The sequence below is a fragment of the Annulohypoxylon truncatum genome (genome assembly GCF_022578515.1).
Source record: "Annulohypoxylon truncatum strain CBS 140777 unplaced genomic scaffold F4807scaffold_12, whole genome shotgun sequence".
NCBI classification, from domain to species: Eukaryota; Fungi; Ascomycota; class Sordariomycetes; order Xylariales; family Hypoxylaceae; genus Annulohypoxylon; species Annulohypoxylon truncatum.
The window spans coordinates 801,678-819,985 of NW_025953798.1; the positions used below are offsets into that span (position 1 = coordinate 801,678).

The 18,308-nt window shown below is 40.3% G+C and overlaps 7 protein-coding genes across 7 annotated transcripts; 3 read left to right on the forward strand and 4 right to left on the reverse strand.

Annotated features, from left to right (window-relative positions):
• Positions 1 to 3,155: 3,155 nt before the first annotated feature.
• Positions 3,156 to 5,766, reverse strand: F4807DRAFT_451294 (uncharacterized protein; the record flags this gene model as incomplete). Its single annotated transcript, XM_048000221.1, has 6 exons — positions 3,156 to 4,155; positions 4,201 to 4,776; positions 4,843 to 4,867; positions 4,923 to 5,093; positions 5,139 to 5,248; positions 5,309 to 5,766. 6 exons carry the CDS (start codon positions 5,764 to 5,766, stop codon positions 3,156 to 3,158), a joined length of 2,340 nt encoding a protein of 779 aa, XP_047855278.1.
• A 1,533-nt stretch (positions 5,767 to 7,299) lies between these two features.
• F4807DRAFT_459597 (carbohydrate esterase family 5 protein) lies at positions 7,300 to 8,124 on the forward strand (the record flags this gene model as incomplete). Its single annotated transcript, XM_048001396.1, has 3 exons — positions 7,300 to 7,744; positions 7,812 to 7,894; positions 7,948 to 8,124. 3 exons carry the CDS (start codon positions 7,300 to 7,302, stop codon positions 8,122 to 8,124), a joined length of 705 nt encoding a protein of 234 aa, XP_047855279.1.
• A 176-nt stretch (positions 8,125 to 8,300) lies between these two features.
• Positions 8,301 to 9,152, reverse strand: F4807DRAFT_451295 (uncharacterized protein; the record flags this gene model as incomplete). The annotated part of the gene is made up of 1 exon (XM_048000222.1): positions 8,301 to 9,152. One exon carries the CDS (start codon positions 9,150 to 9,152, stop codon positions 8,301 to 8,303), a length of 852 nt encoding a protein of 283 aa, XP_047855280.1.
• A 1,458-nt stretch (positions 9,153 to 10,610) lies between these two features.
• Positions 10,611 to 11,650, reverse strand: F4807DRAFT_451296 (uncharacterized protein; the record flags this gene model as incomplete). The annotated part of the gene is made up of 4 exons (XM_048000223.1): positions 10,611 to 10,934; positions 10,987 to 11,117; positions 11,178 to 11,312; positions 11,362 to 11,650. The coding sequence occupies 4 exons, from the start codon at positions 11,648 to 11,650 to the stop codon at positions 10,611 to 10,613; spliced, it is 879 nt and encodes a 292-aa protein (XP_047855281.1).
• Positions 11,651 to 13,044: 1,394 nt separating this feature from the next.
• On the forward strand, positions 13,045 to 14,023 carry F4807DRAFT_422551 (uncharacterized protein). The gene is made up of 2 exons (XM_047997690.1): positions 13,045 to 13,229; positions 13,293 to 14,023. Exons 1-2 carry the CDS (start codon positions 13,141 to 13,143, stop codon positions 13,750 to 13,752), a joined length of 549 nt encoding a protein of 182 aa, XP_047855282.1. The 5' UTR covers positions 13,045 to 13,140; the 3' UTR covers positions 13,753 to 14,023.
• Positions 14,024 to 14,213: 190 nt separating this feature from the next.
• Positions 14,214 to 15,345, forward strand: F4807DRAFT_422552 (acyl-CoA N-acyltransferase). The gene is made up of 2 exons (XM_047997691.1): positions 14,214 to 14,858; positions 14,938 to 15,345. The coding sequence occupies exons 1-2, from the start codon at positions 14,408 to 14,410 to the stop codon at positions 15,195 to 15,197; spliced, it is 711 nt and encodes a 236-aa protein (XP_047855283.1). The 5' UTR covers positions 14,214 to 14,407; the 3' UTR covers positions 15,198 to 15,345.
• Positions 15,346 to 15,676: 331 nt separating this feature from the next.
• F4807DRAFT_422553 (P-loop containing nucleoside triphosphate hydrolase protein) lies at positions 15,677 to 18,137 on the reverse strand. The gene has a single exon (XM_047997692.1). The coding sequence runs from the start codon at positions 17,949 to 17,951 to the stop codon at positions 16,293 to 16,295; it is 1,659 nt and encodes a 552-aa protein (XP_047855284.1). The 5' UTR covers positions 17,952 to 18,137; the 3' UTR covers positions 15,677 to 16,292.
• Positions 18,138 to 18,308: the final 171 nt, after the last annotated feature.

Genomic DNA, 18,308 nt, shown 5'->3' on the forward strand with positions numbered 1-18,308 from the left:
ATTATTAAAACTTATAATTAACGTGGCTTTTTAATTTATTTAAAGTAATTAAGTAGCAACGTTTTTTAAGTTTTTCCTATTCGTTTAAGAAATTTTTAAACATTAAAAATTAATTTTTTAATTATTATAAAAGTAATACTTAATTTATATTAAAATAATTATAAATAATAATAAATTAATTATTATATTTTCCGTAACTTTTTATATTTATAAATATTTTAATTTTATTTAAATATAAAGATTTTAACTTATAAATGTTTTTACGTAATTTACTTTTATAAGGTTTTTTATTTATTTTATTTTATATGCAAGTTTCGTAAAAATAATGTTTAATATAATAAGTAATATTTATTAATATTATTATTAATTTTTTTAAATTTTAAATTTTTAAATATTTTATATATTTATATTAAACCTTTAATAAAAGATTAAATATTAAATAAAAATAAAATATTAAATTAAAACTTATTATATTAAAACTATTATCCTTTTAATTCATTATATATAAACCGTTCTTTATAAAAGCCGTTAAAAACATATTATCTTTTATTATTTCGTACGTTAAGTTTTTTTTAAACAAGAATTCCGTACTTTTTAAAATAAATTAAAATATTAAAAAAAAGTTACACGTTAAATCAAAGTAATAAATAACATTATTAACCTTAATTTCTTCGGTTTAACTTTTTATAATGATTCGGAATATAATAATTTTTTATAATTTAATTTTTAAAATTTTCCTTTTAATTCCCGTTATAAAAACCTCGTTAAAAATTTCTAACTTTAAAAATAACTTTTTATTATAATAAACTATTTAATTATAACCGTTATTAAATATTATAACTTTTTTTAATTTAATAATTAATTTATTAATTTTATTTTTAAATAATGTTATTAATTTAAAAACTTTTAAAATAATCGTTAATATTAAATATTTTAAAATATTATTAAAGGTGAATTATATAATTAAGTTAATTAATTTTAAAATTACGTTATTTATTAATAAATTTAATATTATATTTCTAATATAATCTTTCCTTAAAAAAAAACCGTTAAATAGTTTTCCTTTAAATATTTTAAAAAATATATTAAACTTTAAAAGTATATTTAAAATATTTTTAATATCCTTAAAAACCATAAAAGTAATTACTTTAATAATTAATTTAATATAAGGATTTATAATAAAAATAATTATTATTATTAATATATTTTCGGTTTTTTAACATTTTTTAAATTATTATTTTTTAAATGTTTTATTAAAATATTAATAAAAGCATTTATTCGATTTATAAAAAGTTATTTTACGTTTAACTTCCGTATAATAAATGCAAGTTATTTTATTTTTTCGTTTTTTATTATTAAAAATAATAAATATAACCTTGCCGCCGGTATTTTAACTTTTGATTTTTAAGTTTTATTTTTCGTGTTAAACGGATTTAATAACATCGTTTATAATAATTATAACTTTAAAAATCGTTCCGTCGGGGTTTCGTTTAAAAATAATATTATAATTTTAAAAAAAAAAAATTAAAAAAGTATTATATTTAAAGTTAAAAAAAAAAAAAAATTTATTAATTAAATAAGGTTTGAAAATTACACAAGTTTTATTAAATTTTTTAAAGTTTTTTTACAACCGGCATAACTTCGTAAAAAGGACCGTAACGGTTTTTTCCGTGGCAAGTATAATAATTTTTTATTTAAACGTTAAGTTTTAAAATATAACGTTTTTTCGAGGTTTATATTCTTTTTTTAAAATACGTTAAACCTTATTAATAATTTCGTAATTTTTAACGGTTTTCCTAGGATTTTCACTTAATTTATAACGGATGTACTTTATATATTTCTTGTTTTTTTTATTTTAAACCTTTTATTCCTTTTTAAATTCCGCCGGCATTAATTTTTTAAATTTAATTTAATTTATTTCCGATTTTATTTTTTTTTTTCCGTTCGGGAAAAACCTTTTATAATTTTAAATTTTTAAGTAATCGGGGAATTCCTTATTAAATTAAATTCATTTATTCGATAAATATAACGTGGTTAAATTATTTAAAATAAATCCGTTAAGTTTTATTTCGTTTAATATTATTTAAAAAATTTAAATAAAACTTAAATATTCGGGAAAATTTTATAATAAAATACGCATTAAATTTAACTTTAACGGTGCCGGTTATAATGGATTTTAATAATTAATTAACGGTAAAAATAATATTTTCGTTCGATTTAAAAATGTTTTTACTTAAAAAGGATTTTTCGTTAAACTTTAAGAAGTTTTTAAAAGTAATAATTTTAAAGTTAAAATAATTAACTTTTAAATCCTTAAATAATAATAATAATAATATATTAATTAATGAAAATAATTCGGGTTTAAAAGTTAATAAAATAAATAAATAATTAAAATTTAATAAACATTTTTTTAAAAAGGAATTTAAATAAATTTTTTTTAACTTTTCGATTTAATAAATAAAATAAAAAAAATTCTTTTCATTAAAATATTTATTAAAAAATAATTTCCGAAATAATTATTTTTAAAAGTTATATTTTAAATTTTTCATTATTTTTAATATTAAAATTATTTTATTTACTTTTTTATAATTATTTAAATAATAATAATAAATATTAATAATTTCGTTAATTAATAAATTTAAAACTTATTAAAAGGTTTTTAAAAATACCGTAATAAATGTTTTTAATAATATTTAAAACGTATTAATATTATTAATATTTTAATAATTATTTTATTATATAAATGGTTTTTACGTAAGGTAATTTCCGTAATTCCGTTAAAACTTATTACTTAAAAATTAAAATTCGTTTACCTTATGTAATAAGCTTCCTTACCGTTAAATTTTTTAAATAAAAATTATAATTTAACATTTTTATAATATATTATATTAAAATAAAACTATTACAAGTTTTCTTTATATATTATATAAGTTATAAAAAAGTATTTAATGTTTTATATTTCCTTAAATTTTTTACGTAATAAAAGTTATAACAATTATTTTTTAAAAAATTATATTTTTTATACCTTTAATTAATTCGGGATTTTATTACAAAAATAACAAATTTAATTAATAATTATAAACTTCCAAACTTATAACTTATTAAAATAAACGCAAATTATAAATATTATTAATATAAATTAAAAAATTAAATTATTAAAGATAAATACAAGTAGTTAAATAATACATTATATACCTATAAATACAAGGCGTAAACTCCCAGCCACCTAATATTCCAGCAGTATGTAAGGGAGCGACTTTTAAGAAATCGGCCTTATTAACATCGGCGCCGGCCTCTAAAAGTAGCTTCACGACTGGTGTATGGAGACGATATACTGCCCCATGAAGAGCAGTGCCACCATATCGACTTCCTGGGAGGTTCAGATCAATGTTAAGCTCGATGAGCTTTTGAACAATACCGGTAAGCCCAAAGGTGGATGCGTAGTAGAGACTCGTCGCGTGCCGCGGATAGAAATCCCAGGAGAACGGGTTGTCAGCATTGATAATTTGAACCCAGGACATAAAAAGTTTATGATTCTCCTCTTGAAATAGTCGCATCACAGCGGAATTTAGATCATCGCTTGGTATCGCTGCTCTGTAATAATAAGGCCAAGAGATGGCCGCATGTCTGAGGAGAGGATACTTTCTGACTCTTTCAAGATAGTCTTCCGAGGTGGTCGAAGGCCCTACCTTGAAATCATTGAAGGAGATATAGGCCATACAACATCGAAATAACAATACATAAGACTTTTCGATAGATAGAGAGAAGCCGTTTGTAGCCTGGGGTGAAAGTAAATAATCCTTAACAGACATATGGGCGAGAGTTATATGGCCTTCATTCGTGACATTGACCAAGCCACCAACCAGATCTAGTATGTCGTGTGGACTGCGTAGTAGAGACTCTTCATCAAGGTGGCTCATTTGCGGATCTATCGCGATTGCGGTGTGTATTTCTTCCAAGGTTAATGGAGTGACAGCAAATGCAACCCAAAGGAGAATTCTTCGTGCCGATTCCTGGTCTGCCTTAGGGACACGAGCTAAAATCCGATCGTATGTTTCATGAAGGTCTTGGGGAAGCTGAGTCAAACTGTTACGTATAGCCTTGATTGTGCGAAGCTTGCTAAAGGCCTCTAGTTGACATTGGACCCAGCGAAACCTTCTCCCGTTAATATGTGACACAATTAAGCATAGGAATACTTACATTCCCGCGGCCTGTGTCTGCATAGATTTAGAGACCTGACCCTTGATGTGGTCGTTAAGCCATTGTAGGTTGGGATCCACCCGCAATCTATAATCAATGTACTTTGCAATATCTTCATCTACTTTCAAAACATAATCCTCAATACGTATATTGCGGAATTTCTGTAAAGATTGTCGTATATCCTGGGTCTCGCGGCTTGTCACAAGAAATCTAACGTTATTCATCGTGTCAAAAACTTTTCGTAAGAAGCACAACGACTCTGTTTGCTCTTCGATCTCGTCCAAGGCGTCGATAACCACAATGAGGTGAGCTCTCGAAGAAAGAAGCTGTAAAGTCTCGAGGAGAAAGGCGACATGTGGTTTTCGATAGAATCCCGCAACCGTACTTAAACAGTATTCTTCTTCTACTAAGCTAGGAATTTCCCCAGATTTTAGGAGAATCTGGCGGATTACACTTCCAAGAAGGTTGGATAGATCTTGACTTTTGCTGTTGCGGAAGTCACAATAGAAATAGGCTATTGTTGGTCGTTTTTCTTCTTGCTGAGCCCATTGGCTTAGGTCTCTGATGATATTAGATCTGTAAAGCAGTAGATGTTAACCACAGTCAAGAGTCAATTAAGCCATTGCCGTCAGATTAGCCTACATTAACACCGTTTTGCCTGATCCTGCTACGCAGAGTGTTAGTTTACCAAAAGGATGATATACAAATCTGTGGGAACTTACGGAATCCGCTAAGCCATAGATTTGGCCCACCATGATCTCTCCAATCTTGGAACACCGTGGAGTCTAGGAACCACTGGCCTGTGCCATCATGGCAGCGATCCATCGCAGGTGCATATAGCTCCCAGGGGTCAACCGGAGACAACCATCTTAGGATTTTCTCCTGTCTCTCGTCTGCCTACATTAGAATCACATATCATAGTAGAGCAATTGCCTTACTGATATGGCGAGCTGACACTTCAGTTGTAAGATCTGCTAAAGTGCGACCGATATTGAATACATCGTTTTCCATTGATGATGACAGCTTCCTAAGCTCTAAAAGTAAAGTTCTACACAAAAGGTGAATATGTAGGTACATAATTAGGATCAAGGGTCGTTGATTCACTCACACTTCATCTGCTGATATAGCTAGATTCAAGGTTGATTTTGATCGCGCTAGTCGGTCGATGATTTGCTTTATTTCCTTCTCGGATATATCCCACGATATGGCCCGCATGGCGGCATGGAGTTTTGTCTTGGGCTGGTCCGTGTATTTTTCCAACAATATGCTTTCTAGCGCGCGTAGATCTTCCAAACACAATACCAGTGGGCCTCTGTTTTGTTGACTTTGGGAGAGTATTCTCAAGGATCCGTATTCGTCGGGGTATTCCTTGGAGTCTTGATTATCGACCGCCATTTGGAAAATGGTCTCCAAAACCCCCCTGAGCTCCCTAACCTCATCCTGAACTCTAGAGAGACACCAGGGTTTACATTTTAAGATGGCATGCGTATTGTAGCAAATGTGTAGAATTGAGCTGCATACTTGGAGCAGTGCTATCGAAGAAGCTGTGATGCTTAGTGGATCCATAAGGAGCTTGGATTGATTAAACCTATTTCACTATGGGAAGGTTATAGTGTTAGGTTTGTAATGCGAGCAGGAACTGATAGGAGGGCATGATAGGTACCTACCTATTTAAACCCCTCACAGCTAGCTCTATCCCATAGCCCAAGTGTAAGATTGCGTGGCGGTGATTTTACACCTTCTCAAGATTGACTTCTCATACGCCAATCTATTTGAAAAGAGGGGCTTACATGAAATCGGGATAGTTTCGGATGTAGGACGGCTATGCAAGAGGTCATTAGGGGATAGCACTTGGAAATGCATTTATAGACGCCTCCAAGGCGTTTTAATATTGTTTTAATATTGAAATCCTGTCCTAAAACTTTCGATCTCAAGACGAAAAAAGGATGCGATGCATGTCTAAACTCAGGTAGGTAAGTGTCATACGGCAGGTATCATCGCCACTCGTCTTTTGAGTGGTACATGAATAATATGCCTACACTAATTCGCAGATCGAGCTAAGGTACTGCCGTGTCAGCCTTATACCAAGAAGCACTGCCCTGCTCAGTAGAATGACAGGAGGGGAAAGGTGGCTTCGAATTCTTCTAGTAGGACTTCCAAAGGTTTTCTGGAGGTAAGCTTCTAATTTATTATAATTCCTCATATGTAGGGGGAATTCACCCTATGGATTATCGCCCGTTTCGCATGGGCTCTCACCTAAAATAGGTAAGCAATAGTTGAGTAGGTAGGTAGGTACTGCATCCATAATGGATGGATTACCTACAAGCTAGGACTTAGGCCTATCCATGAGTAACCCTTCACTAAAATTTAGTGGGTAACCGCCACAGCTTAAGGGGCTCAGCCACTGATGAAAACTTACAGTACGAGACTTTTCAATCCACATGGTCTAGTCCACGAGTAAACGTGCGAAAGTTTTGGTTGAGGTCTTTCGTAGATAGGAATCCCAAATGGACGGGTATGAATAGGTACCTAGGTATTTATCATAGCTATCTACCTAGTATACTAAGCTCATCAATTTCTCCCCGAGTTTATCCCCTTGACCACAGGATGCTCACATCAGAATAGTTTAGTTCTAGAGCACGGTGGAAACTAACGGCTTATTCACGTTCTTCACGTAGTTTGGTTGGAAGTCCAAGGTTAATAGGCTCATAATTCGGATACAAGGTGGGATAAACTCACCGGCATTCTTGTGCCCCTCGGCAAGGCGACCCTATCTAATAAGATGCAGAATTGAAGGACCATTGTAACGGTAGATCCGGGTCCGATAACCGAAATTGGACTTCCTCCGGGATAGAGCCCGGTTCAATCACGGCATGAGTCCTAGAGGTCGTATTTACTAACTCCTCAGAGAGATCGAGAACCCAGCGAACCTCCACGTATAACAGCTTGCTAAGACTATGACTCTACATTCATAACTATAAATATAAGAGGTTCGTTTCTCTTTCCATTAACAATTTTCCATTGACGGATAAATACTCGCACATAATAATGCCAGGAATAAGTATTTCTAGCTTTCTTGTCAATACCCAAGTCATCATCATGGCTACCAGGTTGTTCTTTTTCGCAGTCCTCCTAGAAGTAGCTGCCGCAACACCAACTGATTTAATAAGACGGCAAACTGCTTGCCAAGAAGTACACTTTTTCATAGCCCGCGGCTCAACCGAACCTTATCCAGGTCGTCAAGAGGATCTTGTTAACGCAGTTTGCGAAGGCCTACCCAGTTGTGGGTATGAAGCCATCATATATCCTGCAGCGTTCGAGGATTACTGTGGCTCAGCATACGGGGGCGTCGTAAATGGCACCGCTCAGATTACAGCATACGCCGAGAGTTGCCCTGACGCGAAGTTGGTCTTGACGGGCTATTCTCAGGGTGGGCACGTCGTAGGTGATATACTTGGAGGCGGTGGAGGTGAAATCCCGAATCAGGGTTGCACGCAACCGGAAAACACACCATTGTCACCTGAGACTTTTCCTGGCAATAAAAGTACGACACCTCAAACCTACCTAGACAATATTTATTTTAGCGAAGTGTACTAATCGGACCTTTGTAGTTGTCGCAACTACCTTGTTTGGGGATGTGCGCCACACGGCATCCCAGACCTACAACGTGGGGACCGGAGCAGCAGGTAATGGAGTAGGTAGTCCACGAGGATATTCATTGAACACTGGAGCTAACACGTTTTACAGATCCTGCCAAGATCGGGAACTGAGCTCGAATCTCTTAATAGGTTCTCGGAGTTATTGCACTCGTGGTGTTTCGTTGATGACCCAGTTTGTGCCGGAGGCTCAGATGTCAACGCGCACCTCGAGTATTTCGATGCGTCTATGAGCGAAGCGGCCGCATGGGTGAAGACTAAGATTTGAATAAATGATAGTCATTTAATAGATCCTTACATATATACATCCTATTGAGTTTAGGCTTTCTGGATATATATCTCCGAAAAGGAAGTTCTCAATAGACCCAGATATGATTTGAAATGTTCATAACGTCAATATTCAACAACGCGGCTTCTCCCAATAACACATAAATACTGAATTTCTCAGTAGTAACCGCACTTGTTGAACTTCATCCACATCTGTGTAATCTCACAGCTGTGAGGGTCTTCTAGACAAGGTGCGTGAAGAGTCGGGTCCGTATCTCGCAAGATGATCTGGACGCTGCAATGATGAGTATGCAGCGGATCGAGAATATCATCGTCCAAGGGCTTTCCATGATGAAAACCCATGTCGAATTTGCGCCAGCTGTAAGAGCAATGATACATATGCCATGACCACGGACCCCAAGCTCCATTATAACCACCTGTTGCCCAGACTTCTCTCGGCAACTCTTCCTCCGGCCGTGTAGCATTGTTAGGATAAAAGTGCCAGTCTGTGATATTCAGGAAGTGGTTTATCAGCTCGGCGTTGTAACACTCGGGCCGCTGCCATGCCCATGACATTGGATCGAAAATGCAGCCGAGAGACTGAGCTTCGCCGGGAGAGTGGCCACAGGAACCGAACTCTTCTCCTGTTGGCTTTGATGTTTTCGGGTGAGTTGGAGGGAGTCCTTCCGGCAAAGTAACTCTATATGATGGAGGGTTTGACGCTGAGATCGCCTGGAGGCTCGCGACTTTTTCTTCCATCTGGCTGATGACAGAGTCTAATCGAGCCGAATTGGATGAGCACACGGCAACGAGCGCCATGCCGAGGAAGAAACATAATATTGTAGGTACATATAAGAAAGGCGAGCGCCAGGCTAGCTGTCTTCTCGAGTGGCCGAGGAGTTTTTCATGATCTGGTGGCGCTGTGTCGGACTCGGTCGGGAGACTTTCATATTGTTCTTTGTGTTGAGTTTGTAACATATTTTGAATCCTCTCAGGTATTGCCTTTGGCTTCTTGCTACAGCTAGCCATATAAAATCAGACCAGCTTCTGCCTTTTTGAGCTCTAAGAATGTTTCTTGGATCAAGAGCGTAATGTGAAGAGAAAAGGGGATGATCGTGTATGCCCAACGTAGTGAGTGCGATAAGCGCCAACAGAACTAGCGCGAAGGTGCATATGGTCTATCAAGCACATGAATAACAGTTAGGCACACTTGAGGATGACCTTTAACCCTATTATTCTCGGTATTCATGGAGAAGGGGGGGAGAATCCTTCATGGTGCCTCTTATGACCGGGTTGAAAATTTCGCCGACGTTCGACATGCAACTATAGCTTTGGTACGGCGTATGGATGTTATCACCTAGTACACGCATGTATGAAAGTGGGATATCATGTGATAAGTCTGACTAGGTATGTAGGTCTAGCTTACACCAGCAAAGTTGATCATTTGGTGAGTACCTTAGGGAGGTGCCCAGACAGACATACACCGCTTATGCCTGGAACTTTTTGGCACTTGAAACTCCTATACCAATGTGTTTATCCGTCACGTAACCGAAGCTTGTATGCCTTGGCGTAGCTACTCAAAGTACCGAGAGTAAACTTATTTGGGTACCTGGACCTAGACACGTGCGTATACTATGCAGGCAGTTGTGAGGCACAGTATTAAATGCTCAGCCCGAACCCCAGCACAGCATGAACATTAAGGTAGAAGATACTTGATTCTATCTAACGAGTGAATTAAACGTTCATTGGTCTCTCTGCTATGGCGTTTTATGACGCCTTACAGATGACCCCATGTATATTCAGTATAAATCTCCAACCTGCTGTTGTCAACTCCCTAATCAAGTAACCCTTTAGCCCAGACCGAGGTCCATGCATTTACCTGGGTATATTGGTATTCACCTGCAGCTTACAGCTATGCTTATACGACACTGCTTACCTTCGTATCGGTATGCTTGATCAACCTACTAGCATCGTGCGATTGACTGCATAGCAGTGTTGATCCCCTTCCTATACAAGTTCTCCAGCAACCCCGTTAGCCAGTCGGGATTCAGTTGCTAGTCAGATCTATTGCTTATAGATTTATATGTAGCATCACTCCTATTGGCACGTTTTCCGAACTATTACTAATCCTAGAGACGTCAACGAAGTTCGTTATACACAATATCAATAGTTGACTGATGTACCTGGTTGAGATGGATTGTATCATGTAAGAATTCGTGTAATGTAGTTGAGCTGAAGTTAATTATGTGTTCACAACCGGAGCTTTATGTCCGGAGTCATTGAAATGAAGGCATTGTATGGTCGTTTGGTTAATCTGTTACTCCATGAAAACTACCTAGGTGATGATAAGTTTTCGACTGTCAATACTACGACTCGGAAGGACCATGATTAGACCCGCACATTTTAAATGACTTGCAGATTGTTACCAGGGCTGGATTCTCCTTAAGTAGGTACGTATTCCTTAGCCAATTATCTCCAACCAGTCCTTTATTGCGGTGGCCCTGGGAGATAGACTGTATTCTCATCGGGTTCGGGATCCTCATCAGGCAGAGCATTCTTATCAGCCCACTTCACAATCTTGTCGAGCTTGCGGCACTTATGCTCTGTGCTAAAGTCTGGATATATGCCCCAGGGCTTAACCCAGTTGTAAGTAATGATACCTACATCAGCCTGGCAGAGAAGAGTCTCGCGCAACATCTCAATGCAGTGATCGATATGAGCGCGGATAATGTGCTCAGGATCAGTAAAGCTGTTTGGTCTGTTCTCCGGCTTGAAGTAGTACTCTTTATATGTGTACTGGCGGATGATATTCTGTTGCTTTAATTAGTTTTTAGCGGGTGCTTATGGCGCGAGGTCGACATACCAGACAGTGCATGTGGTGGAACACTTCAATGCCGACATCATATTTACCCCCTTGAGACTCTGGATACTTAACGGCTATCCGCGATTTTCCGATCTTGTCGATAACATCGCCGCTCACCCCGGAATTGTTCACTAGTCATGTAAGTTTTGCCGGATTTGGATTTAGGTCGTAGGCCGGCAAAGGGGGCTTACTGTGTGTAAGAACTGTCCAAGCTTCGTCAAGTGCCTTGTTTGGCGTGCCCTTGTAAATACTTTGGTGTTCGAGAGCGCCTCGGAACCTACGGGTCTCGTATTCTATAACTCCGGCATCTTTTTCCAGAAGCGGAGCTGCTACTGTTAGTCTCGTATACTCTCCCGGATCTGTTCACATACTTACAGTAGTGTGAAGTCTTAGCAGCGCACTCAACTTCCGAACACCCACTCCTTTCGTGACGGGAAAGCGAGAGCACAATGATGATGCTAATTAAGAGAACGGTGTTGACAGCTGCAAGAACTTTGCCTCCTGCTCTTGCCCAAGAAGCAAAGCGAGAAGGTCGCTGCTTGAAATGTCGTGACAGCATAGCCCTGTCTTCGCCTTGACTTTCAAGGCCATCGGAACTTTGTGAGGGTCTTGTCTCATCTGAGACCAATGGTTCATATGCCTTTTCTTTGGGCTGGAAACCCATCTTTGGAATGAAAGACTTGGGATTTTCAGACTCAAATAGATAGGTATTGTAAAAGTTTGAGGCGGGATGATCTAGGGAAAGACGGGGAAGGGGGCTAGTTAGGTAGACATAAAGTCTTGAGTTCTAGTTTCTTTCCACAAGCTTAATATGTTATGATCTACCTGTATATAGAATCAAGGACTTATTGATCCGCAGACAGTACAAAAATTAACAGGTGAGACTCTACGCCGATGCTTGTAGAAGCTATACAAGCCCCACTCGTACCAGAATTCTGGTGATCACGCCATCTACAAGTCGTATTTTATGACTTCCTATATCTGATTCACTAGTGATTTTCAACCATGCATGATTTTTGGTGCTCTTCAGGATGGAATCGTTTAAACCTAGTTACGTGACTGAATTATGGGCCACACGATGAAATTATCATTGGAGTTACATATGTGGTAAGATTTTAGGCCTGAAGCTTGTGGATGTTGTAGAGCTGGCCCATCACGCAATTTTTGCCAAGCTCTTGGCCTTCGGCGGCGGGAGCTAGGAGGTGTCGGCATTGAAAGCTTGGTTGGTTCACTGGTCTGCAGGAATACGGCGTTAAGTATACCGGATGACGGGCCGTGAAGATGTGGAGGATCGAATAAGTTATAAGTGTGCCTTAGTAGGTACTGTACTAGTCCATTCAAGATTTCTATAGTCCGGTGAAGTTAGTTTAAGCATATCTATATCCTTGGTGCTTACATATGATTGGTCTTAGCTTTAGTGTGCATGATGACATCTAACCCCTGAACGCTCACAAGCGATCTCTTCAGCATCAACAATAACAAGTTGATGGAACTTTTGGTCATAGGGCCATAGATCTTACGTGATGGCATCTTTGTACACCAATAAGGCTTACAGATTATTTTGCCCGGCAACGTGAGTCTTACATTGCGCAACGATAGGATTCTACATTTAGGCGAACCTAGCGAGTTGATATGCCGACAAGCCTCTTGTATTAGTTTGAGATTTATTCATAGCTGCATTGTTCGTCGGTAGAGGTTCGATAGAGAGCTAACAACTACCGAAATCCTAAAACTGTACCATGTGATGGACAACTACATGCTTACCTAGGTAGACAAGGATACGATAGTCCTACCTACTCATTAGTGACTGTGATATCTGCAAAGCTTGCATTGCATATACGGTCTAAGGCCTAAGTCTTCTAACCGGCTATTAAGGGGAGCAATTGATTGCGAATTTGGCTTCCTGGACTACGTGATTTGCAGACTCAGAGAACAAGAATGAAAATATGATCTCGGGTGAAATCTATTGACTATAGAGATCCACTCATCATACGCAGAGAGGTATTTATGAGAAACGAGGTTTTCTTTCCTCTCTCCCAAGTCAAGACTTAAGAAGATACAACTTCCGCAACAGTTCAACTCATACCATCGGCATCCCAAAGATATACCATTGACTTAGTACCTTTATACTCACATAACATTGATTCACGCAATATGCATTTCTTCAAAGCCTCTATTGTCATCATCGGAGCTCTTGCTTCCACGGCACTGGCACTCCCAGTTCAAGACAACTCCCTTGTTGTGTACGTTTATAGACCTTTCTAACTAATATAATATAAGGAACTATAGACTAACATAATTGGCAGCCGTGAGCCTTCCAAGGAAAAGTACGATGCCTACGATGCCTCCGACGTTGAGAAGCGCTCCAAGGACAAATATGCTACTTATGACGCTACTCAAACGGAAAAGCGTTCCAAGGAAAAGTACGCCACTTATGACGCTTCTCAAGGGGCAGATAAGCGAGAACCGTCAAAGGAAAAGTACGATGCTTATGATGCTTCCCACGTCGAGAAACGTTCCAAGGATAAATACGCCACCTATGACGCGACTCAAATAGACAAACGCTCCAAAGATAAGTACGCTACCTACGATGCTTCGTATGTGGAGAGCCGAGAGCCATCTAAGGAAAAGTACGCAACATACGATGCCACTCAGGCTGAGAAGCGAGAACCTTCCAAGGAAAAGTACGCAACATACGACGCCTCTCAGGTTGAGAAGCGCTCGAAGGACAAATACGCTACCTACGATGCTACTCAATCTGAGTAGGCGCAGTCCTTGAGCTTGAATGGTCATACAGAATGATATATATTGAGGGGCGATATGATTCCTTGAATCGCCTCGGGCACAACTTACCTTATACGATTTCGCATGACTGCTCAAGCAGTTGTGAGTTGGTGGTGTTTGGAGGTATCGAGCAATTGCTGGATGAAGTAGACGAACGGAGGAGTTAGTAGGCTTCTAAGGACACTCGTTAGGAAGATAGTTGATAACTACTACTTGCCAAATCTGCCCATATATGTTATACGGTAGCTTTCAATCAAGTGTTACGTAGACGACTTTAGAATTGTCATGCATATCACATGAGAAATAATGACATAATCCCTTACATATGTAGAACGGACAATGCTACCTTATGTAGATCACGCAACATCTCCTACCAGATTTGTACCTAGTAAGCCCGATGGTCTCTTTGCTATCGCCTGCCCTCCTGGGTATTTATGGTTGGTAGATAACCACCGGGTTCCTGCATAAAAAGTAGAATTGTTCAATGACATCTCCCCCCTTCACCTATAATCAATCAGCTCACCCCTCCAACCGCATTCAGACAAGAAACCACTCTCGCTAGGTAAACCACCAGGCTACCTTTACATGCATGCCGCTGAAAGCTTCATATCAATTGTGACAACGTCGTCGCACAGCCATGGCATCCTGGAAAATCGAAGGCTGCACCGTCGCCGACGCCCCGGCCTTAGCCCGCAACAACATGAGCGCCTTCTGGGAGGACCCGACGTGGATCCTTCTCTGGCCGAAGGAAATCACTCGGGAGTTCCTCATCAAGCAGGGCGAAAAGCGGTACCCGCGCCTGCTCCTGAGAGATCGCGAGGTGACACGTCATCAGAAGGCGGTGGACCCCGCTACCGGCGCGCTTGTCGGGTACGCCCGCTGGATCCTGCCCGCCGGCCGCTCCACCGCCGCGGACGGAAGCCCGGAGTGGGCTTCGGCGCAGGCGCCCGACGTCGGGGACGACGAGAGGAGGCGGTTCGAGGAGCTGGCGGAGTCGGCGTGGTGGAACGGGAGGAAGGAGATGAGGCACATTGATGATAAGAATGATGTTGTGATGGACCGTATCTTGTCGGAGAAGTCATACATTAGTAAGTACCTTATCTAGGGGACGGATATATGGCTCGAGGTGATGGAAATACCCAGACCCGGCCACTGACTGGTGTTTAGAACTCGATTATCTGGCTGTTCATCCCGAGAACAAAGGAAAGGGGGTTGCCACCGCACTTGTTCAGAGCGGGATCAGGCATGCGGAAGAAATCGGTCTTCCGATATTCGTGATGTCGTATAAGGCCGGTCGAGGTGTCTATGAACGGCTTGGATTTAAGGAGGTCGAACGGGTTATCCAGGATGACACGGAGTATGGTGGTAAAGGGGAATATGGTACATACTTCATGATCTACGATCATGGCGCATCTAACCCCACATGAGGTTTTCGATATCGAGATCACTTTTATCTTGCGGCATTCAATTGCATCTATACATACGTAAGCAGTGTGCCTGATATATGTAGAGATTTAGGAACAAGAGGCATACGAGCTTAGAAATTACATACCTACCTACTTAACTGACCTGTTCATGGCAACTGAGATTCTGAATTTTAAGAGGGAACTGTATACCGCAAGGAGACTTAGATCTGTCTCTAGGCCAAGCCCTTATTTGAGTTACTGTTTTTTTATGAGACTCAGAAGTAACGCGCAATCCTTCTAATTTATAGATATACAATGCGAATCAATCAGATACTCGTATTAAAGAGTGGTTGATCATACTTAGATGGCAACTTACTGAGTAGCCATGTAATCGCCTAGTTAGTGAGGTATTCACCATATTCTTCAGACGGCTTCACTGAAAATGCCATGTATCAGTGGATCTTTGAAGACTGGATAACATCTAGATAAACCAATAACTGGGACAGTAACTTCGTATGACTACGAAAAGAGCAGGCGCCTGGCCCTAACTTCATTTCGAACTACGGGGGGAAGCTAGAGTTTCGCCTGGTAACACGAAGCCTAGACCCATGCATCAAGAATTACCAAATCTGGAATGTCTCATGGCATTTTAGCCAATGACAGCTAACTAGGTAGGAAAACTTAGCGGACTAGTCACCTTTAGAGTTAGGCCCTGACAGAACTCATTGGCATTTCGCTGCTCTGGGTCTAGAAAGTAATGTGGTTCTTGGGTAGATGAAGGTATAGTTGTCACTATCGAGATTATTCGTGTCATAGAGCAATTCGCTGTCGAGATACGTGGGTATTTGTAAGTGCCCACTTCGGTTTTAGGTGCACTCACTTCAATCGTTTCGCCATATTATTGCTGGAAGGTTGCTCTTATAGATGGATAACTTTTCATTATTTAGTTATCCTGATCGCGGGTGGCTATTTGTGCACGGGGTATCCTTTTAATCTCAGTAATCGTACAATCCACGCCAGGCATATCCAGAATGTCTAATGTACTTTATATTACATAGACGCAGAATCCAGAGTTGAATCCTACTGTGCATTTTTTGTGTCGTGCTCGCCCCAGAATCAGGCATCTTCCATGACCAAGTCAGAGTCTAACTCAGTACCCAAGTCCCGGTCCTCTAGGAACGTGCGTCCAAGTAGTGCGTCAGGAAGGTAATCCTGCTTCACCTTTCCATCCTTGTAATTGGGATTGTATTTATACTCTTTTCCGTATCCGAGCTCCTTCATAAGCCTCGTCGGCGCATTTCGTAGATGAATAGGCACGGGTAATGCCGCCACGCCAGGTTCCTTTAGAGCGGCGAAGGCGTTATTTAATCCTCTGTAGGCGCGTGTGCTCTTTGGCGCGAGGGTGAGTGCTACCGTACAGTGGGCTAGAGGTATGCGGGCCTCTGGCATACCGATTTGCTGAGTTGCGGTGTAGGTCGATGTTGCTAGGGTGAGAAGTGAACTATCTGCGAGCCCGACATCTTCCGATGCGATTACAACCATACGTCTTGCTATGAACAGCGGATCTTCTCCCGACTGAAGCATGCGGGCTAGGTAGTATAGTGCAGCATCCGGATCAGAGCCCCGGACTGACTTATGGAATGCGGAGATTGTGTCGTAATGTTGATCGCCTGCTCGGTCGTAGACTAAGGTCTTCGTCAACGATGCCTTCATACCCTCCTTTGTCATTCCCTCCTTATTTGATAAGGACATAGCTAGTTCCAATAGGTTGAGTGCCGTTCGTGCATCACCATCGGCGAAGTTGGCAAGGTAGGTTATTAGTTCCTCGTCAAGAAGGGAGGATGGCGGCGATGATGTGATGGAGAGTTCAGCTTGTAATGCTCGCATCAATACACGTTGGACGTCGGTAGTCGTTAATTTCTGTAAGGTGAAAGTACGACATCTCGAAAGCAGCGCGTTGACGATCTTAAAACTTGGATTTTCGGTTGTTGCGCCGATGAGCGTAATAGTGCCTGCTTCAACAGGTTTGAGAAACACGTCTTGCTGGGACTTCGAGAAGCGGTGTATCTCGTCGCAAAATATTATCGTTTTCCGACCAGTTAGTGCCAACTCATTTGCTGCGTCATTGAATATTTTCTTGCATTCTGCCACTCCCGAGCTTGTCGCGTTCATCTCGATGAACCGTGAGCCGACCATACTTGCGATGCAACGTGCGATAGTGGTTTTGCCCGTACCCGAAGCACCCCATAATATCATAGATGGTACTCGATCGGATTCGATTAGTGATCGTAGAACACCATGCGGGCCGACTAAGTCTTGTCCGAAGACATCGTCAAAATTCCGAGGTCGCATGCGCTCGGCCAAGGGGGCTGCTCTGTTTGTCTTCGTCCTCTTTAGTATCGGCCCGGTCTCTGGGGGTGCTGCGTCGTCCGTCCTACTGCCCCCATTCTGCAAAGGTGATTCCTCGCCCGGTCCCTCGTCGAATGAGCGTTTGAGGCCCCCGTTTAGTTTTGTTGCTCCCGTATTCCCGTTGACTAGGGGTGTGGCGACCTTGGCGGGTATCGAGTGTTGACGTTTGGCAGAAGGGGTTTGGAAAAAGCTCGATGCAGGCCGTTTCTGCGATGCCGACACGACGGTGTTTCCCTGAGTTGAAGACATGTGAGGAGAGGAGGATATCGTTGAGGGATCAATAATAAAAGTTTCGCATCTTTGATCGAGGTGTTCGTTGATCTTCGGGGACTGGACTTGTTTCTTACAAATTGGGCACTCAACCATTATGACGACCGGAGTTGGGGACAGAGGACGAAAGAAGGAATGGAGGGTTCTTAGAGAAACATTAAAGAACCATTCGACGGAAAAAATAATAAACAACCAAGCGATTCAATCCAATTTTTCCTTTAACTTCTGCAGAATTCTTGACACGAAATAATTTGGACTCGGAAGACGCGCTCTGACGAACTAGGTAATTCAAGTCTTGGATGGGGACAAATCGATTAGATAAGCCCCGATATGCCTTGCCGTGCTTAGTAAGCACCTAAGTATAGGTACCTGGGTATGACGGACCGGGGACGACAAGGGTTGTACACTACTAATGTACCTAGCTTCCCCGACTGGGAAACTGTACATGATGTA